This window comes from Sceloporus undulatus, chromosome 3, assembly GCF_019175285.1.
Source record: "Sceloporus undulatus isolate JIND9_A2432 ecotype Alabama chromosome 3, SceUnd_v1.1, whole genome shotgun sequence".
Taxonomy (NCBI): Eukaryota; Metazoa; Chordata; class Lepidosauria; order Squamata; family Phrynosomatidae; genus Sceloporus; species Sceloporus undulatus.
The window spans coordinates 160,352,454-160,375,684 of record NC_056524.1 but is presented as its reverse complement, the minus strand read 5'-3'; the positions used below and the strand labels follow the sequence as shown (position 1 = coordinate 160,375,684).

The following is a 23,231-nucleotide window of genomic DNA, read 5'->3' as shown; positions in this document are numbered from 1 at the left end:
GATTTTCATATACCAGGAGCCTTTGAAAAAAGAGTGGGAGAAATACAAGGATCGAAACTATCTCCCCATGCCAAGCCTACTGCATTCAGTTTATCCAAAGACAGTGTTGCTAGTATATATCAGTATAGAAAGGGATCTTGTAGCTTTCTTGAGACAGAATCGTCATCTACACTGCAGAAATAATGCAGTTTGACACCACTTTAACTGCCATGACTCAGTGCTATGGTTTGTTGTTTTCTGGGGTACCAGAACTTCTGACAAAGAAGGTTAAATATCTAACAAAACTACAAATTCTAAAATTCTCTAGCATCAAGCCATGGCAGTTGAAGTGGTGTCAAACTGCATTATTTCTGCAGTGCAGACAAGTCCTGGGAGAAAGAGTTTGCAGCAGTTTGTGTGTGAAAGAGTGTGTGTGCGTTGTGTATCTTCAGGTCGTTTCTGACTTATGCCTATCCTTAGGCAAATCTATCATGGGGTTTTCTTGCAAGATTTGTCCAGAGGAGGTTTGCAATTGCCTTCCTCTTAAGGCTGAGAGCATATTGCCTGCCCAAGATCACCCAGTGGGTTTCATCACTGAGTGGGGAATTGACAGCCTGGTCTCCAGGGCGACTGTCCAACACTCAAATCATTATGCCGTGCTGGCTCTCAGTCTGATGAAGCAGACTGAGGGGCTATACAGATGGGCGCTATGCTTGGAGGGAGCAAAAAGAAGCTGCCCCAAGCAGCTCCCTGGAAGCGGTTTCCTAAGCACTGCAGGGTGACGTTATGAGGCTCTTTCCATGCTGTGCTGTTTGGGCACTGCTCCAGAAGTACATCATCATGGCATATGCTATTAGAAAGGTGCACGCTAAAATGGTGCCCAGGCGCTGGTGTAAGGGTTTTGAGCATGCAGATGTGCACAGGCCAGCACAAACTGCCGGTCTGTATAGCCCTTGAGTCCACAGTGTACACAGAGTCCCTGAGTCCACACTGACTTCACTGCCATAGAATGTGATGATGGACAACAGCTGAGATGGCTTTGAAAGGACTTCAGATGCATTCATAGATGATTGGGATTTCATTATTTAAAAGTAGAGTTGAGGGCCACCATGAGTAGAGGTAGCTTGCCACTGAATACCAGTTGCTGGGAAGCAACAGTGAAAGAGGACTGTTGTACTCATATCTTGCCCACCAATTTCTCAAGAGTCAGCTGGTTGTCCAGGATGGGACAGAATGCTGGACTAGATAGGCATTTGGTTATTAAGCTTTCCTCCTGTTTTTCTGGCAATCAAAGCAACTTGATTTCCAAGTGAAGATCCCGCCACCTATCTTGAGTGGTCTTCAGTTGGAATGGTCATGATATAACAACAAAGGTTAGAAATGTCTTTTTTTTTTCAGGACCACAGCTCCAAGAATTCCCAAGCCCTCACAACCAGTGGTCATGCTGGCTGGAGGGTCTGAGAGTTGTAGTCCTTTCCCAAGCCTTAAGAAGGCATTTATGTGGCCTATGAAGGAACAATATGGTTTCCTTTCCAGGAGCATGTTGAACTACCTCTTTTTCCAATCTGGCTCAAGCCTTCCCTCACTCTTATTTGGAACAGAGGCTGTCATGTAATCTGAATCCAAGAAACACTAGAATGCTCCAGGATTGTTTTCAGATGCTTAATAATGTGTCATGTAGAGAGTCTGTTTCAGTGTTACCATGTACTCATTAGGGCTGTGGGACGAAAAAGCCATTGCTGTTGCTGGCTTAGATAGATCATGCTCTTTTCTGTAGAGAGGTTTAATCGAGTGGTCAACGTGTGGCTGCTGAAATGCTGTAGAACTGCAGCTCCTGTCAGTCCTTGCCAAACTAGCCACTGGTGGGGAATCATGGGGGTTTGTAGTTTAGCAACATCTGGAAGGCTACCCTTCATTCTAGTGGCTCCGATGTCAGTGTGGAAATAAATCCACTCTTGGGTTTAGACCAGACTTTAAAGAAACTGAACTGATTTTGAGGATAGCGTTCAAAACCTTGGAAAATGGTTTTAAACTTCAGATTAAATTCAAAGTGGATTCACCACCCTGATGACCTCAAAGGCTCCAGCTACTACTGACAAACCATTTGCCTACCCTGGATTTTAATGATACTCTTTTGTGCTCACCCTAGTGCTTAAAAAGTCACTGCCTTTCCACCAGAAAAAGAGGGGGGGATCTATCTTGAAAAACATTTCAATTCATACCCTTAAATGCCTCATCTGTCTGTTAGGTTACCAAAACTCAGTCAGGTGCTATGATACAGGAGATGCTGTTTTTCATATTGTATGAACATACTCAGCACTCTCTCAAAGAACATCTTGTTAGTGTCAGCTGATCCGTGGCTGATAACATTACCATTTCAAACTACAATTTCCCCAAGTACTTTAAAATAATGGCCTGCGCATGTGACTCTACAATCTGATCATGACACTGCTCTGAATGATAGTGTGCCGTGGGGTTTATTGAGCCTTCTGGTGTCCCTGGTCACAGATAGCAGCCTGGATGCATCATGGGATTGAGATAACAAAGGGGTTTTCAGGTACTGATCAGCTCAGTTGAATACCAGGGACAGAGTGGAACCTCAATTGCTTTCTTATTCCAGATTAAGTATACAGGACCCAGTTCGTTGTGATCTGGCAGGGGAACCTTACATTACCTCCCTGTAGTAAATCCTCCCCTTAAATTCACTTCTCCTAGAACTAAAAAGAGGGTGAACTTCCATTGACATGAATGGAAAGCTTTTTCTTGTATAGTCCACACATGGAGAGCAGTCAAACTCAGCCTGGATATGCATGTTTACTGTGGATTAAGAAAGAAAATTAGGCCCACCTGCCCACTATGTATTTCAAGTAACATGCAGTTCAGCCAAGAAGTACCTGACAACCCTTTTGCTTTCCCAGCCTGAGTCCCATGCATTCAGTCAGCACAACCAGATGGCTCACCTAGCAAACCATCATTGACCAACGATGGATGATGTGATCAGCATAGTTACACTTGTTTTAAGCTTATCTGAGTCAGTTTGTACAGGTCTGGTCTACTGTTTTCGTATTACTTACATTGTCTTACTGTACTTCTGACTTTCTGTACCCATGTCTTAAGACAAACAAACCTTGTCTTTTTCCTGATTTCAGCAACCAACCTGGGAAAGGCTACCCAGCAAGGTGTGAACCAAGTTGCGGAGGCAGGTCAGAAAGGTATGAGAGAAATAAGATGAGGTTCACAGTAGACATGTGTAGTGAACAAGGCATGCTGTTTAAGTTCAATTAGGGAGAAATCAAACAATCTCTGGTTGCCTCCCTGTCATTGCCTCCTCCAGATGTGTTCATCTACAAGCCCCATCATCCCCAACTAGTAACCTTTTTTTGGAGGTTGTAGTCCAACACATCAGGTGGGTACTGGATTGGGGAAAGCAAATCTAACAAAACAGTCTCTGCCTGTTTGATTTGTAATGTTTGCCCATTGCTTGGTGTATAAGAGACACTTGGGCAAGTCATGCCTCATGGGGAGAGCACATGAAAAATCTCAGATGGAGAACAAGACTGGCTAATAGCTGTGCCAGAAACCCCAGAGATACAGGAGATTATCACATTGAGAAAAGGTCACCCTTCTCCCATCCTTGCCCTGTCTTTATTATGTGATCACATGAAGAACTTTCATACGACGTTGTGCTTATCTGGTCATTATGCCAACATTGAAGTACAATTGACTGCGATTGCGCAAAAAACTTTCTGGCGACATTACGCCGATCCCGTCATTCTCCCATCAGTGAGGTGAAGTTGTCCCATCATTTCCCTTCATCTTTCATTAACAGAAATACTAGTGACAGGATAATTCCACTTTGCTGACAGGATAACCACTGGATAAGCATGATGTGTATGATGTTCTTTCACGCGATTGTGATAAGAATGGGATAAGGACAAGAGAGTGATCTGGTTTGCTCCCATCCCCAACCCGTCCCCCGTCTGATAATCTCCACAGTCCCAATCAGACAGTTGGTCTAGATAGACCAATGAACTGGCTTAGCATGACAGCCTCATGTATATTCTTGAACTGGTACAAATCAGAAAATGAGCGGCAGTCAAAAACCAAACAATCAAAATGCTATAAAAGCACACAACAGCAAAACATGGGAAATACATTGCAGAATTACAAAATCATGATACACAATCCCCAGGCCACAAAAACACTGGCAGAACATTGACAAAACACAAAATTACATATACAGATATGGAAAAGAGAAATATCCAAACAATACAAAAATATGTTCAGTATGTGGGATACAACATGCTGCCATGCAAAACTAACAAACTGTACTCAAAATTGATGATGTAGGCAGAGTAAACAGGACTTTTACATAGTTCGTCTGTGTTCTGTCAGTGTTTTTTGTATTCATTTAGGGTTTCCAGGTTCTGAGCTTGAGCTATGACTCAGCTCAGCAGCAACTGGTATAAGTAAACACTTTCCCTAGCAAAATTGAGCAACAAGAGACAGCTTTCCAGGGTTCTTACGCATAGTAGAATCTTCCTATGATCCAGAGTTCCTTTATTCTTTTTTAGAACAATGCTATTTGGAAGACAACTAACAAAAACATTTTTTGTGTGTGGTCATGATTACACTCAAAAGAAATGTAGCTGGTTGTCTTGGTAGGAACAGAAGAGAGGGCATTCTTGTTGGCTTCTTTCTGGCTTTGGAATACCATCCTACGGAAGCTAAGATGACTCCCTCCTTGTTGTCCTTCCATTGTTGTTGTGTGCCTTCAAGTCATTTCCAACTTATGGTGACCCTAAGGCAAACCTGTAATGGGGCTTTCTTGGCAGGAGTTGTTCAGAAGAGGTTTGCCACTGCCTTCCCCTGAGGCTGAGAAAGTGTAGGTTGCCCAAGATCACCCAGTGGGTTTCATGGCCGAGTTGCAGTCCAGCTCTCAAACCATTACGCCATGCTGGCTCCCTATGTTTTGCCTATGTCCTTCCATAGGCAAGTTGAAACTATTCTGATCCAACATGTTTTAATGAAATGATTGCAAGGGGTTTTAATTGTGTAAAGGTTTACTGGTTTTCATTTTTGATCTTTTTAATGGATTTATTTTAAATGGTTTTAATTTTATAGATAGTTTAATTGCATTTTAATAATAACTTTCTGTATGTTTTTGAATGCTGTTTTCTCTTGATATTTGTAAGCTGCCTTGAGTCCTAGTTTTGGGAGAAAGACAAAATAAGAGTTAATTGATGAAGACGATAATGATGATGATCCTCAGAGGAGGGATAAGGCCTAGGGAAATCCCAGATGCACTCACTCCTGCCATGAAAGGACAGTCTAATCCTTAACTATCTACACTGCAGAATTAATGCAGTTTGACAGCGTTTTATTTGTCATGGCTCAATGCTATGGAATTCTGCAATTTGTTGTTTTGTGAGATATTTAGCTTCTCTGTCAGAGATCCCTTGTGCCACAACAAACTACAAATCCCAGGATTCCATTGGATGGAGCTGTGACAGTTACAGCAGTATCAAGCTGCGTTAACTCTGCAGTGTGGCAGCAGCCTGAGTGGAAAGTAGTCATGGCAGGATACTAGGAACCAATATAGCCTATAAAAATGGCAAGCTCTAACTTTTGTGGGATCTGATAGAGATTACATGCAGTAGATGTATATAGCATTAAACGATGGTCCTGAAGGAATAAGTAACAGAATTTTGAGCAACATTGCTTTATAATAATCTTCCTTGCCTTTTACAGTTGTGGACCAGACCTGCAAGATGGTTCAAGATGGTGTTGATAAAGCATCTGGACAAGCAGCAAATGCAGTATCTGGCCTTGAGAAAAAAATTGGACTGAAAAAATGAGGATGACTAACCCAATAGCTAGAGCCGAGGAAGATAGCTGAGCAAACTCACATTTTCCTCTTCAATTTTTATCATAATTATTATCTTTTACATGGAATATATTCTTCTTCTATGTTCATTTTGTCAATGTGCATTTTGAAAAGAAAAGAAAAAGAGCTGCAAGCAACCTTCAGAAGATAAAGCTCCTTAAAATTTGGACAACCTACCAAACATATGAGGGACCCTTAGTACTCGCAAATATGGTGGAGCTTTCTGAATTATCATCTCATTTGTGTAATAATAATGGCTGCAAAAACATGTCCGTCGCCTTTCGTAAAAATTATTTTATCATCCTCCCCACCTTCTTCTTTATCTGTTTATGTACAGATGAGACATCACCTTAAAGCAGAGGTGGGAATCATGTGGCCTTCCAGACGGATGTTGTTGGATGACAAGTTCCAGCATGACCTCATCACTGCATGTATTGTCTAAGGATACTGGGACTTGCAATCCAACAATATCTGGAGGGTGGCATGATGACATTAAAGGAGTCAGCCAATGGAGATACTACAGCCATTTCCCAAAATTCTCCTATGCTAATGTGCCAATCTTTGAGATTTGAACAATTATATTGATGGTGCCAGGCTGCCCTCTTTGCGTGCAACTTCCACATGTTGTTAAATCCCAATGGCTTTAGAGGTTTGTGTTTTGTTTGTGAGCAGATGGTTTTCTTTTGTTGACTGTCTGAAAATTAATGTTAAATCTGCAGGGATTTAATGCTGCTGCAATTGGAATGATTCCCAACTGTGACCATTTCAAAACGGCAGAAGTTGTTGGAAGCATGCAGCATGCCAGGGCCGCTCTGTATTGTTATCTGTCTCCTATCGAAATAGTTTCAACCAACAAAAAAAACACAGCATTAGCCCAGATGCATAACTGTTAATGCAGAAATACTATGGGCTGTGATAGCTTGCATATATTTCTGTTTCTCATTTGATTTTAATTAAATAAAAGATACATGGAAATTGAAAATGTTGGAGTGGCTGCAAATGCTGTTTTTAATGACATTCTTTCCTATTCCATCAGACAATTAGAAATTGACTGTGGGAAGCTTTTAATGGGGTGTTGTTTTGTTGACTTTTTATATCCTCCTCTTTAATGAATTTTAGAAGGTTTTCATTTTATATATATATTTAAAACCATATATATATATATATATGCGCACACACCCTCCATAAATATATCTTATTGTTATGTGCCTTCAATTTGTTTCTGACTAATTGTGACCCTTCAGAGATACTATCACACACACACACACACACACACACACACACACACACACACACATTGCAAAATTGGTGCAGAGTGGGTTTTCCTTTTCATCTCTCTGAGGGTGAGAGAGTGTGGCTAGCCTAGAGTTATCCAGTGGGTTTCCATGACTGAGCAGGGATTCAAATGCTGATCTCTCTGAGTTCTAGTCCAACACTCATTACACCATGCTATCTATCTATCTATCTATCTATCTATCTATCTATCTATCTATCTATCTATCTATCTATCTCATTAAATACATTCTTAAAACCAATACAGATTAAAAATAATAAAAGTACCACAGAGAGAGAGAGAGAGAGAGAGAGAGAGAGCTCTTGCATTTGAGTGTGTGAATGTGTATCCGTATTTTAGTATGGCTTTAATTTGTACTTAGTAATTTATAAACCAGCTTGAGTCCCACTACTGGGAAAACGGTGGGATATAAATGAATGTAATAACAACAAATCTCACTTGCAGCCACCAGAATCTCACTGCTTGCCACAAGTCTGGTAAGACTTGTTAAATATGAAATTATCCATCATGAATGAAACTGCCAGAGCCACCCTGCCCCTATTTGCACTACTTTTATTGTAGAGCAGGGCTGGGGAACTTCATGTCCTGGGACCAAACCCATCCGTCCTACCCTGCACTACACAACCAGTCTGCTTTCCTCATGACACACTCACTTGTTTTCCTAGTTTCTGTATGGGTCCCCGCCTCATTGTAAAAATTTAAAACACTTGTCTTAAGGCTTCATGGCAAGCAGCACGAGCTTTAAACTAAAATATGCTGATATTTTCAGTGCCAGCCTTTTGCATTTTGCCTCACCCACTAATAGAACAGAGCCACTGAGAACTTCTCTGAAATTCAATTGGGTCTTGTTTATGGAGAGAATTCCAAACACAAGAGGCAGCAAAGGCAGTTCTATCCATGGAAGCAGGAGATAATTTTGGACAGGTAATGGAGAGCCACAGTTATAAACTTATTATCCATTTATCCCATTCAGAGTTGCGTTGGAACAGCAATCCTCTGGATAACATTCAAAATGAAACCAGTTTAATATCAAAATTCTAATAAAATAACCAATAAAACAGCAAATAATACTTTAAAAGAACTTAACTAACAACAGTCTCCTGCAGTTACTCTTTCCAGCCACAGAGTGGAGTGCAAGAATATTCGATTCTCACTAAAATCTTTGTAACATTTTTGGTCCTCCAAAACAGGAGAAGAAGTTGCAATTCTAAGCATGTTCATGAGAGGCATTGCAAAAAAGGATAGTTCTATTATTACAATGCATATCCTAAAAGGGGGCTGTAGTCACAATTGCTGCTTCTTATAGCCACACTCTTCCTCCTGGTACCAAAGCAGCTACAAAGCAGCCCCCCACAAGCCCAGAATTGGCCCTGGGAATAGGATATCCACACATACACATATATACCACAAAACAGAGAAAATGATTGACCAGAAAAGAGGACGAAAGAGGCCAGGTTTTTACATGTATTTCCACCACTTAATTGAGATGAACAGATGCACATGTACAAGGAATTGCTCTAATTTAAAGAAAAATGCAAGACATCTCCCCATGATGAGGATGAGACTTCATGATGAGGTGACCTGTCTGATTTTTCAGTCTACTATCCAGGTGCTGATTGTGGATGGGCAACTTGCAAGACATGAACTCTCTTTATAAACCAAATCTGGTCTAGACAGCCCTTCAAATATACTATCAGCCTTTCCTCACCCCAGTTCTGCCATGTTATGGTTGTTCTGAAACGGCATTTTGCAAGGAGATAACTTGGTACTTCTTTCCACAACATCCCCTAAGGTTCTAGTGTAATGCCCAGTCTTGCCAGCACTTCTCACCTTGCAGATTCCAACCTCTGTGCCCTAATTTACAAGCCCTACACAGTTTGTAAAACAAGAAATGCAGGCTCTTGTTCAACGTATTTCTAGACCATTACTGAAGTTCATCCTCCCCTACATTTAATACATATATGCATATGGATGTGTGCAGTGCCTGTATGGACATTGCAAGGGGGTGATTATCTTGAGTATACGCAGCATGGAGATGACTTTCATTCCCCACAACTTCAAAATAAAAAATTCAAAACTCTTAAAAGGTGTTTATGTGTGTTTTCTAAGGGAGAATACTGCTTGGGCAAAATATTCCTTGTTCTTTTCTATCACTGTACCTCATTGGTTCCATCTAAAGGGTTGGATATGCCCAATAGACACATGTGTATGCATGTGCCTTCAAGATTCCTGTCAAATTTCATAGTGTTTTTTAAGGCAAAGAGTACTCAGAATATGCAGTTCCTTCCTCTGAAATATATCCTATAGCACCTGGTATTCATTGGCAGTCTCCCATCCAATTACTAACCACAGCTGACCTTACTTAGCTTCCAAGGATCTGGTGCATTTATTTAGTCTATTAGGCCCTACACTTAGATGCAAGGAAATGTCTTGATATAAATATTTTCAAGCATATGAATATTTCTATAGTATTTTCAAGTTAAATGTTTATCATTTAACTTCATTTTCTTCCCATGGTAAGGTGCTTACAGGCTGAGTCTGGTCTCTCTGGAACATCAAGACCCAACACCTCTTCCCTGACATCTCAGCAATTGGGCCCTGATTGTGTTTTCAGCCTAAACTAGATAACAACAACTAGAGACTTTTTACACCAGTTATAGAACTATGATTCACTTTACCTGCCATAATAATAATAATAATAATAATAATAATAATAATAATAATAACTTTATTTCTAGCCCGCCTTTCCAAAGATCAAGGCGGGTTACAACACTTAGACCATACAACAATACAGTCCATGAAATACAATAAAATACATTAAAACGTCAATCATCAGTTAAAACATCCTACAATGAAAATAACTGTCCAGACTAGCACAATTGTGCATCAATGAGGGGAGAAAAGGAGATATCTCGGGGGTATTAGGGGTATGCCTGCTGGAAAAAGTGTGTTTTGAGCCCCTTTTTAAATTGGTCCAGAGAGGCGGCCGAGCGGAGCTCGCTGGGAAGCGAGTTCCAGAGCTTGGGGGCCGAGGTGGAAAAGGCCCTCTGTATGGTGGTAGAGTATCTCACTTCAGGAACTCTTAGCAATTGCTTCCCAGCCGATCTGAGTGTGCGGGGCGGATTGTATGGAGAGGAGCTCTCTGGCCAAGAATTCTAAGGCATGGAATGAGCAGCACCCAAGGATGGCCTACATCCTTTTGAATTGAATTGAAAGAGAAGATGCTCCCTCCATCCCCATCCCCAATCTAAGTACAAAAAACAACTGGACTGCTGTTGAATCTGACTTAAACACTGATAATGGAGCAGCTTCTTCCATGGCATCCAACAGACTTGCTTAAGGCCGGGGGTGCAAGGCAGACTGCTAAGCTCCATCCCCTGGCATCTGCCTCAGCCTGCTAATGGGAACGTTGGTCATGAAAGTGTTTGTGATAAGAAACCTTGGCAACAGGACTGTGTTAGGCCCAGATGGCTTCCGTTTATCACTACTCACTTCTTAGTCAAAGTAATCCGGGGGTGGCAGTGGTATTATCAGTTCCTATGTGTTCAGATTTACTTTAAATATTCCCCCAGCAATCTGTTCTCCAGCCTTTTAAGAGAAGCTGTTGAATAAAGATCCCTTCACCATATCTGGCAAAGAGATATCCATTTGTTTTCTACATTGTTTGGGATTTTCCATTCATTTTCTATATAAATGAAGTATAAGTATTTAAAAGCACAGTTTGGATTGCTTATTTGGTTTCGGTAGTGGAGTCTCCTTCCTTGGAGGTCTTTAAGCAGAGGCTGAATGACCATCTGTTGGGGATGCTTTGATTGAGAGTTCCTGCATGGCAGGGGGTTGGACTGGGTGGCCCTTGTGGTCTCTTCCAACTCTATGATTCTATGGTCTTTGCCACAGACTTGATGCCCGTTTGATTGTCTGATTTTTGTTTTGTTTTTTCAGAGTTTTTTTCCTCATTTTATTCAGGGCGCCTTCGGTCCAGTAGGAATGGAAACGCTTGCTCTGCTCAATATCCTTGCCTCATAACTTTGTACATCTGCTTTTAGCCTGTCCAACAAGATAGTCTGTGGCCCAAAACATACTGACGAAATAATCCAGTTTGCGACCATTTTAATTGCCCTAGCCCAGTGCTAGGGCATCCTGGGAATTGTAGTTTTGTGAGACATTCGGCCTTCTTGTCGGAGAGTTCTAGTGCCACAATAAAGTACAGTTCCTAGAATTCCCTAGCACTGAGCCAGGGCAGTGAAAGCAGTCTCACTGAATTATTTCTGCATTGTATTTTGGACTTAAAAGCAATTGGGAGTTTTGATTGGAAGAGATGCAAGACAAACTGGAGATACAGGATGAGGACTAATATACTATGTCCAAATTCCAGAGAAAAGAAGATGGCACCAATAGAAGCTTTCCTTCTGAGGTTGATAGCTTAGGAGAGAGAAGAAATTCATTTGGTTTCCCTTTTAATATCTAACTTATACTTACAACCAACATACAATCCAAAGTGTAATTATTCATTTAAGATTTACACTTTTCCAAAATTTTCCAATGCAGTTCTTTGGTCAAAAATGTGTGCACAGTGTGTTCCAGATTAGTATATTAGGAGAAAGTGCACATAAAATGTTTATATTCATATATATATTTTTAAAAAGTTAAAATGTATTCCTTTGGGAAAACCACTTGCAAGAATTTGCATATTATGCAAAATTGTATAGAAAAATGCATTCATCAGGTGCAACATGCCCAAAAATGCATATATTTTTCAGGTGAAGATACAAACAATTTTATCAAAGTTTGGGACAAACCAAATTTAAGATTCAAAACCTAAGAGAATGAAACCGAAATGGACATATTTGTCCCATTCCTACTGAGAGCAGCTTCAGAGATGGAAATGACTGTTTTATTATTATGATGATCATACTGCATGAGGTTAGCTGTGTCATTTTTTCCATTATTACACTTAAATATTATTTTATTTTTATTTTTAAAAGAGGAGACAAATTAGCTTTTTGTGGGTTTTTCGGGCTCTGAGGCCGTGTTCTAGAAGAGTTTGTTCCTGGACACAAATTCCTTACATGAAATTATTGCAATGTGTTGCTTGTCTCTGAGCAATGGGTCCAGATGCTGGCATATTAAAACTAGTACAAACTATTGAAGCAGACCTCTTGGAGCGGATTAACATTACAAGACCCCGTGTCCCACTTCCTCTTGACAGCACCCTAACCCAGACTAATTTCCTCCCAGCAGATTTTTCTCAGACTCAATTTGGGTCAGTCCTTGTCTGCTTTTGTGCAGAAGAAGAAACACTGGCAGGAGACCCTCTTTTCATTGCTGTGGCAAGCACACTCAGTTCAAAGAAACTAGGCTTGGCAACAGTCTTTTAAACTATTGAAGGCCCTGTCACACACCAAATCTGGCAACAATATTTCATCTCCCAGCATCAATAATGACCTATTACTCTTCTTACCTGTTGAATGTTTCTAGCCTGTTATAGCTGCTATATTCCTCTCCACAATATGCAAATATTGATGCATTGACTTTCATTTGATGCCTGCATAACATGACAGAGGCTTACTATAAATCTTTCTTTCTTTCTTCCTTTCTTTCTTCCTTCCTTCCTTCCTTTTTCCTCCCCCCCCCCCCCCTTTGACAATTTGCAAGTTTGGTTTAAATCCAAATGTACTTTAAATCACATTTAACTCCCACAGGATCTCCCTTAATGTGATAAAGGCCTGAGTGTGTATTCCTTAAATATATGTTTACTGTGCCTTGCTGCAAACTGGGCTGGCATTAACCCTTCTGAAAAGGTATTAAACTACCTATTCTAGACAGTTGTTTATTTTCAGTTCACAGCACTGGTTTTGTTGCCTAACACCGACGCCTCCAATTTCAGGATGCAAACTCTGTAAATGTAGGCAAGACAGCAACTGTGGGGGGGCTACATTTATTCCAGATGCTTTCAGAGCAACTGAATGCTGTGATTTAAGGCTTCCCAATATTTAAGAAGTTTCACTGAAAGGAAAAGGGAGCTGAAGCTATGCTCACTTCCTCTTCCAAATCTGCCAGCAGTCCTACACAAAGTTACCCTCTGGCCTCTGGTAAACTTGGATTAACTCAAATCTGAGTAGTAATTACTTATGGGTAGGTATATCTAGGAATTACTATTAAGGCTTGAGTTCAACAAGTTTACTACCAGGTAACTGGATTTGGGAGAGAAGCTTTAGAGCTTCAGAGTGTGATTGAGTGGGCTGGTTTGAGTGTTGGACTAGGATACTGGGAGACCAGGGCCTGAATCCTCATTCAGCTATAGCAGTGATGGTGAACCTTTTACAGACTGAGTGCCTAAACTGCAACCCAGACCCCACTTATTTATTACAAAGTGCCACATCCCTCTGGCTTTCTAGTAAGAAACTCTAGCAAACTGTGCTGGGGCGACAGTATGTGTGCCCACAGAGAGGGCTCTGAGTGCCACCTCTGGCACGCGTGTCATAGGTTCACCATCACTGAGCTATAGAGACCTACTGGGAGATTTTTGGCAAGTGACACTCTCTCAGGATCAGAGGAAGGCAAGGACAAATCCTGTCAGAACAATTTCTGCCAAAAAAAGTCCATGCTGGTTTGCTGTAGGATTGTTCTTAAGATTGTGAAGGGAAGAACACACAAGCTGAGGGAGGCTGCAGCACTTTGATTTCACCTAAGTCTACAAATTTTCCACTTAAGAAAACATGCAGGGACAGTTGTGTTAGCCATTTAGGATTTTTGTTCAAATTTTCAATTTGTTTAACATTTTTAATGATATTTGTACCCTGAGATCTTCCCATATAGAATGGGTATAACTATTTCAACAACAACAACAATAACAACCATTTCTCCTCCTCTTCTCTCTGGTGTGTTGACTGCAAACTATTTTTGAACTCTGAACTCAATCTGGAGCAACGGAAGTCAGCTGGGGACAAGGGGGAAAAGTGGGCGATAAGAAGAGAGACACTGGGACATTTTAAAAGCAACTGTAAAAGTGGGATAACAGAGGAGTTTATCACACGGGATGAATGTCTCTTAATTTCGATCAAAAAGAAAGTGGGGCCAGAACGCATTCACGTGAATTCGCTAGTTCAGTGAATTTACGTGAATTCAAATTGCGTTCAAACTGACTTCCCATTGCCCAGAAATAGCTTGCCATTGCCCGAAATTGCATGTGATAGTCTATCATGCAATAACATGAAACTCCATGATTGCATTTGGACTGACTTCCCATTGCCCAAAATTGCATGTGGTAGTCTATCACGCAATAACGTTAAACCTCATGGTTGCGTTCGGATTGCCATTAGATTATACTTCTAATTTCCCTTGTCTAATAACATCCAGAGAATTAGGTGGGACTGTCCCTGCCAAATCAGGACAATTTGGGTATATGATGTTGCCTTGTAGGATACAGGATATTTCTACTCCCCTCCCCTTTTAAAATGTATTTATGAACTATGCAGCTTGCCTCAGGACGTTTTACTGATACCTAGCTGGATTCTATCTTAGAAAGCAAGAAACTGGAACGAGTGAGAGGTTATCTTGCTCATCAAGCTGCTAAGAGTATGAAAAAGTCTGTTGTGGAAAAGATGTGGCATGTTGTCCATCTGGTTAGTACACATACCACACATAACTGTAAAGTGTACTTTTTGACATCTACCCGCATGAAAAACCCTCACTGCAGAAGAATGAAGGTGGTGCACACAGAGAGCAAAATGTTTAATGTGCTTGAGATTTCTAGCCTTTATCTAATCCAAAAGATTCAACAGAAGAATAAAGTGATTAAAACAAACAAGCAAGAAAAGGCATGTGACAAAACATGTTTGTAGAACTCACCTAATGTGAAACAAGAAGCCTGGTTAATTTTCATTTACTTATTTTGGTGATACATACCAGGTTTTTCTCCTTGTTCTTTTCTGTGCTTGCTCACATTCTTCACTTTTCTTTTTCTTTCTCTCTCCCACCCCACCAAATGAAAGGGATAATGTCCATCGAAAGAAAGGAAGGAAAGTGGCAGTGGTACAGATCTGAGGTGTGTTGCACCATTGAAGACCAGTAGATTAAGATATAAGTCTTCCATGCTGGAACCATTTGTCAAGAACTGATGGAAGAGGAAGGAAGATATTCACAATCATGAAGCACTTTCCATCTCATTCTGTACACGGGGACAGCTATAACTATTGTGTTAGGAAAGTAGGATCAGGAAAAGGGTGCCACATCCAAATATCTGCTTGTTTCTGTCAGCTGTGTTTCCTATTGACCACAAACCAATGGAGGGTTGAGTGCATAGATTTCAATGGGCTGTCCTCATCCTAAGTAGTAGCCTTTGGATCTTAGTGCTACTACAGCTTGGGATTTATAAAGGTTAAGAGTCAAGCTAACTCAATCTTATAAGGCTTCTTGGAAGGGAAGGGTGGGAAAGAGAGGTTCAGGAGAGGAAGTGCAGAGATGAAGATCTGTTGCAAGGAAGGCATTCAGAAGTTAGTATGTGCACTAGTTGTCAACAATATGTTTGGGAAGGTTGATGCTAACATTAACACAAACACAACTAGGCACTTAGTATGTCTAGGTTTCTTCTTGGGAAATAGGTGATGAACTGGGTGTTACAGAGGTTCCTAATGATATTCTGTCCCTTGACAAAGACCTTTGAAGGAATTTAGAATCAGGACACAGGTCTACAGAGGAAAAAAGGGACTGATCTCTTCACAGGCAACCTGACAGATTCCTTTCCAATGGATTACTGAGGGGAAAGCTATACTGAGTGGTCACTCTTCCAACCATAAACTTCATTTGACTGAATTTCCGCTTAAGCCTGTGTAAGCATACAACAAAAGAAAAGGCTTGCAGAGTGGATAATGGTGGATACACTGATTAGTAGCAAGAACTATCAGCTCATACTGATATCACACTAGTTACTGAATTTGCTTCTCTGGGATATAGTCATCATATACCCCACTTTGTTAGCATATTTGAGTGAACATTTTAAATAAAAAGTCAGGGAGATAGCCTAATTCTAAGTTGAAAAGGTAGCCAGTCATGCCTCCTCTTGCCTCTTGTTAACTAGGTCCCTTTCACATTCCAAAATTATAGCAATATAATTACACCTTAGGCCTTATTGCATGATGCCCCTCTCCCACTACAGCTGCATTGTCTGTGAAAATGCAATGCAATTGAGATTGTTGTCTTACCTTGTGCACCTTTGGACCCATTTCTGGATTACAATGTCCATTAGTGCCAATAACTTATCACACACAGACTACCTACCCAGTACCTCCTCCAATATTATCCCTTTCTCTTTTCACTTGTATAACAATGAAATGTGATAGGGCCCATAAGGCCAGGGCCTACATGGGCTGAGGTGGGGATCCTCTCTCCATTCATCCCTTACCACCTTCAATCATCTCTCTCTGCTTTTGATTCATCCAGATCATCCCCCTTTCCTCAATGGCTATGGCAGCAATGGCTGGAAGGTGGTAACAAGGGCAGCTGGGCCTCCTTCTTCTTCCTCCCCTGGGATGAGCTGGGCAAGTCATTGTTTCTGAGAAATGATGGGGATAGAAGAGGGGAAGGCGGGCAAAAGCAAGCACCCCCTCACTTCAAGAAGAAAAAGGGATTCGAGGGCCTTGATGAAGACCTTGGTGTGGCCCAGTTGGCACTGGTTAGGGTCCATGTTGACCGATTTCATCAGGTGAACCACTGCTTGCTTCTCGTCCCCACACCAAGACAACCATGTTTCTCAGGTCAGGATGGCATACCGATGGAGAATTTTTTTTGAAGATTTGCCAGTAAGCATACCCGGCTCTTCACACCCAGATGTTCTCCTGAAGGCCTAAGACAGTCAATCAAAATCCCACTGGGGGTCCTCCTCTGAGGAATCTCCCCTAGCTCCCTTTCTCCTCCCCATGTTTTGCAATCGTGGCATTGTGGAATGAAGAAAAAGAAGTGTATAGTACCCTACATAGAACCCACACCGTTTCATGAAATTGCACTCTACCACCCTTTGGGGGTACAAACATTATCCCTACACAAAAAGGGACAAGTAGAATGTCAAAGCCAAGACCCCCTGCATTATTTCTTGTGTGTCTTTTCCACCCCAATTCTAAAGCAGCACAGGTTTGGATGTGTGTACGTGTGTGAGAGAGAGTGAGATGTTACCAGGCCATGATGTTGAACGGTTGTTGCAATAGTGACTCCAGAAAGGGGCTGGCTCTCCCACCCAAAGCACATGCCCCCTGACCATTCATTGATTGCTGAAAACTGGCATAACAGCACAATTGAATTTTTGCACTGGAAATCATAGCATGACGGAAGTGGGAAAGGAGCTCAATAATGGATTTTTTGTGTTAGCAAAAAGGATTGTTTTTTTAAAATGGTCACCTATCACACAACAACGGAAAGCAATGACATCATGTGGTAAGAACTGACAGAAGGTGCTATTATTCAGATGCAATAGCAAATTATCTGCCTTATGTGATGAAACCCTTTAACTGTAAGGGCAACATCCCATGGAATCCTGGAATCCCATGGAGTGGTGTTTGGAATTCTCAGCCAGCAATCTCCAGTGCCTCACCAAACTACAAACCCCAGAATTCCATAGGATACAGCCATGACAATTAAAGTGAAATCATAGTGCTATAATTATGGAACATGAAAGGTCTCTAAGCCAACATGATGTCTGTCCTTCAAGAGAGGATCCAGCAACCCTAGAATATGTCAGCTTAAATCAGAAAGGAGTCTGGTATAAGACAGAGTAGATAAAGAATGGTCTAGAGACCTCACCATCTGTCTTTCTCATACACACCAGCCAGAATGAAAATCATCTTTATCATCTCCATGTATAGGAGGAAGCTACAATTAGTAAGGAAAGAATCTCTCTAGAAGATAGATCAGACCTTTTAGAAAAGATGGTAAGTGTAAAACCTCTATTTACTGCTGTGGGAAGAGGAAACCTTGGCAGAATTTCTATTCATGTTGACCCTGGATTACCAAAACCAGGACTTTATGAAGACTATTGGAGACCCTGCATTTTCCAGTTTGTGGTGGCTTTAAGCTTGGTACAATGCTAAATAAGTACAGCAGTTTAAGTTACTTAGCTCAGTATAGGAACAATCGGCAGCTGTGAGGGTGCAGAAATCCCAGGAATGGACAAAGAATGAAGATCAGTGTGAGAGTCTAAACCAGAAAAGACACAAATCAAGAACACTGGAGTCTATGGCCTTTTATACTATTTGTACAAGCTGGGCTTGGATATATTTTCCTTACCATTGCTTGAACAACAGGGGCAACAATAAGGGGACTACTGATGGCCAGCATTAGTAGGGTGGTTTTCTCTGCAGCAAATCTGATCAAGAGATCAGGTTGAATGCCATGGTTGGCTGTAGGTTATCCGATTGGCTGGGTGTCCTCACACCTATGGTCTGATACATGCTCTTTCTTCAGAACTAAGGGAAACATCTTACTTATAGACCTGGCTGTTTAGAAATATATTTTTTGCTTCTTGTTCTGTTTACATGATCAGCTGCTGTGCTGATTCATGATGCAGGTGCTTGTCCCATTTCATTTTGCCTAGGCTCTTGGTGGTGGCATCTCTGCTAGTCCTCCATGCTCCATCACATGGGACAATATGTGAGCCTCAAAAGTCTATATGCTTGCAAACACATGACAATATACTTGCAAATACACAAAACTAGGGCATGATATTGCATGAGCCATTGTGGATGCTGTAGCCTGCCAACATTACAAATAGCCTTAAAGTGGTCATTGTTCAGCAAAAGAATTTCAAAGGGAGACTAGAAAGCAAAGAAGGCTGGTTTACAGTTCATTAAAAGACTCAGCTCTATTATCTGTGGTTTGATTCAAGTTAAAAGGTTTTTTTTCTCCATCACAGAACATGTTAATTGACTTACTAATGCCAGAATATTTGCGTTATCTCCAACACAACACACAATGCATCTGATTAAGTGGATTCAAAGCCTGTGCCAGAATACAATGGTTAGTCTTTGAGGTGCCACAAGGCTCATTGTTCTTGATCTTTTTAGTAAGTATTGCCTGCCCATATAAAACTCTCTTCACTTAAGTGCTCCTCTATAGCAGCGTAGCTGTGGGAGGTTCAGTACACCATGTTAACCGAATGGAATTTGTTCCAGTTTGGAAATGCACATTTCATCAATACTATAATATGTCTAAGCACATCTTTATTGTTGTCCTGCACCTTCAAGTAATTTCTGATATATGACTAGCCTAAGGCAAACTTACCATGTGTTCTTGGCAAGATTTATTCAAAGGAAATTTGCCATTGGCTTTCTCTCAGGCTGAGAAATGTGGCTTGCCCAAGATCACCCAGTGGGTTTCCAAGGTTGAATGAAAATTTGAACCCAGGCTCCTGCAGTCCTAGTCCATCATTCAGACCACTAGACCAGGTTGGCAAAGCACCATTAAATCCCATGTTAGGAACATATGAAGTTTCCTTATACCAGGTTAGACTATTAGTCACACCATTGGACCAAATATTATCTATTATAATGTATTCATTCACAGTTGCTCCTGAGAGTCTCTGCACTTGCTTCCTGATCTAGAGTTCAACTGATGACCCTTTATATGCAAACAGATGCTCTACCATCTTTTCTCTAGAGCAGTGATCCCCAAATTGTGCCCTTTAAGGGATTTTGGACTTCAGATCCCAGAATCCCAGATTATTGGCCAACAGACTGTTGGCCACTGCCCTGGCGGTGCAATGGTTAAATGCCTGTACTGCAGCCACTCACTCACAAACCACAAGGTTGTGAGTTCAACCAGCTAAAGGCTCAGGGTTGACTCAGCCTGGCATCTTTCTGAGGTTGCTAGAATGAGTACCCAGGTTGTTGGGGCAATTAACTCACACATTGTAAACAGCTTAGGGAGTGCTTAAGTGCACTGATAAGCAGTATAGAAATGTACTTGTGATTGCTATATTGCTATAACATGGCTGAGGCTTCTGGGACCTGAAGTTCAACATCTCTTAAAGGGCAGAGTTTGGGGATCGTTGCTCTAGAGGAACTTTCCTGTTAAAGGAATGGGACTTTTGATTCTAACCAAAAATAGTCACTGGAAACACAAAATTTAGATGGGTGGTCTGCATGATTTGTGACCTGCCAGACTGCACAGGGTTTCTTGGTCTGTATCAGGGACTCAGTAGATGTCAAATTAGCTGCCTTCTTCTGTTTGCATTTCCAGGGATACAGCTAAAAGCAAGTGAATCAACCCTTTCCCCTCCCTTCCCCTTGGTCATTCAACTTGGTCTCCAGCTCTGCAGCCAGAATTTTATGTTTAAGCCCTAAGAAGATGTGATTAGTAATTCTCTATATTGCAATGTCACACCATTATGCCATTGTAGCCTCTGGCTCTTCCAACAGCCAACATGATGGAAATGTTTCATAACAGCAATGGAAGCCACAGCTCCACAACAGCTCTTTATTTTGCCACTATGGAAAACTACTTCAGAACTTTTTGTTTTTAAAAGCCAAACCACACCCTTTTCCCTCAGGTGAGGAATACAGTCATTCCAAACATCCCTCGACTGTCTTTCAAGTTCAGAGAAAGTCGCAAAATAAAATGCGGGTGCTGAAGGGCTTTTCTGGGTGGAAGGAGTTGCCTACTCTATAAAAGCCAACACATTTGGGAGCAGGGAAACAGGGCTGGACTCCATTTAGGAAACTATCAACTGACCAGGAGGGTGGAAGAACATCCACACAGCAGGAAACATGTTCAAAGTAGATCTTGCAGAACAAGCGACAAAGCTGGCAGGGAACACTGTACAGGATAAAGGTAAAGCACATTTGGTCTTCTGTCTTTTTCTAATCTTTAAGAACAGCAGCATCACTAGTCTATATATTGAGTCTTTTCAGTGCCAGGATCTACTCATACTATACCCATCATAGGGCTTGGTGGGACTACTAACTTTTTAAACCCGCTTTGGTAGCTGCCTTTTAATAGAAGCTTGCTGTTACTCAGGAGCCTATTATAATTGTCTCTGTGCTACAATGAACAGTTTTGCTTGAAGAAAAACAATATTCAGAGGTAGAGCACCAGCTTTGCAAGTGGAAGAAGGTGTCTCCAGTTAGAGATCAAGCAGGCAGTGAAATGGCTTTTTTTAAAACGGTTTTAATTAAATTGCAGGTTGTTTGGTTTAACTTCCGCATTATATATTATTTTCATTAGATTTCATTTTAACTTACATTGTAAGGCACTTCAGATCCTATATTGGGAGAAAGGTGGAATGTACATAAATAAAATAAAATAGATAAATAGATCACCACTGACTGGAACCCAGGAGCAGAGCTATCTAACAGTGTAAGCAACCTGGAGTAGATGTGGTGCTGGGCAGCTATTTGTTAGCTCTACAAGGAACCATGCATGGAGTGGGTCCCTGGTGAGCAATCTGATAGGATTAGATTAGGGGCCAATGATACACATAGAGACTGAGGAAGGCACCCCTTGCTTTGGCAGAGCCTCTGTAGATCCTCTGTCAGGCAGAGAAAACAATATCAGGTTAGAACGACACCTAACTTGACCTATAACTCCCTATGTTTCTTACCTCAATTCAGGAGATCACATTACTATTAAAGCACGAGAGCAGAGCACATCCTCTTTCCTTTGGCAAATTAGTAAACATCCTTAGACTCTATTTTGGTTTTTTTAAAGCCACACATGTCTCTTTCCTTGTTTCTTATTATGGGATGAGGAAGGGTAAAAACAAGTCCAAATGAAATGGCGATCAAAGAAAGGACACTTTGGACCTAATCTTCCTATGTGACAAAATATAGGGCATAAAAAGTAAGAATGCGTTTAGCCTCCTTAATACTTTAGTCCATGGTTTACAAAATTTCTGAAGTGCTTTCCCCATAGTTATTTCTTGATTAAAAATTATTAATGCATCGGGAGGGGAGGAGGGGAGGAATCCCACAATGTAGTCCAAATCTGTAATAGCAATTCAAGTAAGACAAACCTTGTTTACCAAACACATGTTATTTGGATTTTCTCCTGTCAGAACAAACACACTACCCAGAGTAATGATTCTGACCTTTGGAGGGGGAAAATACGAAAGGGTGCGGCTCCAAAAGCAAAAGAAACATCTGTTTTGCAGTTTTTTGGTCCTGTCTGCCATCTATTTTACATCTGACTTCTATGTGAAGAAACCAAATGTCATTGTAGAGCTCTACAAGAATATAATTTGTGTAACAAAATTACCAACTGACCAGAAAACTGGCCTTTCAGACAGATTATGCCTTTTAGAATATGGATGGAATTATGTCAATTATGTAACGAATTTATCAGTTGAAACATTAGCAGCCGTTATCGGTAGGTAAGAGTTTGGCTGTATGGGACTGATATTTAATGTCACAAAAAAACACAGGAGTAATTTCGTTTGGACCTGAACTTCTCTCCTTTTAACACCTTTGTACACACAAGCTGCATTCACCCTCTACCCTTGTGTATACAAGTACACCTTTTACAGTTATCACCTTTCCCACTCTCCATCAGACATAATTTGCTAAGGAAGAAACAGAGCGGCAGAAGTTATTGATACAACTGTGCAAGAGACTGACTCCATTTCCATTAATCTGATCTCCTCTGGAAGCTCCTCTTGTGCTCTAAGGATGCCAGCAATTTTGTTGCATATTTAGGTGCTGCTGGTGTCAGAAGGAACAATCTTGAGCAACTAAGGCTTTGACATGTTTAGATTGCTAGGCTGAAGCAAGTGTTAAGAGCTGCAAATCAATCACTATCGGCTATAAAGCAAGGTTTCAACTATGGTTATTTCACAAAACACCATTAAAAACTTTGATGCCATTTAATTGCAATGGCTTCAGCGTACTAAACCCTGGGATTTGTAGATCACAGGAGCGCACTAGGGCTTTCAGGGAGAGAATTCTAAAATACCTCACAAAACTACAATCCTGAGATTCGACAGCAAGGAACCATGACAGTTAAAGTGACATCCAAGCGCTACAATTGTGTAACACGGTAATGACTCGCTATCAGCCAAGGACAGAGCTTGCTTTAAGTTAGTTTTCACTC

The 23,231-nt window shown here is 41.1% G+C and overlaps 2 protein-coding genes across 3 annotated transcripts in view; both read left to right on the top strand.

Annotated features, from left to right (window-relative positions):
• SHLD2 (shieldin complex subunit 2) overlaps positions 1–23,231 on the top strand; it is a 124,505-nt gene that overhangs the window by 24,398 nt on the left and 76,876 nt on the right. The window lies entirely within an intron of this gene.
• The window catches only part of ADIRF (adipogenesis regulatory factor), a 3,833-nt gene continuing 1,449 nt past the window's right edge, over positions 20,848–23,231 (top strand). The window contains exon 1 of the mRNA XM_042456106.1: positions 20,848–20,978. Coding sequence (XP_042312040.1) covers positions 20,915–20,978 — 64 coding nt within the window. The 5' untranslated portion in view covers positions 20,848–20,914. The remainder of the gene's footprint in view (positions 20,979–23,231) is intronic.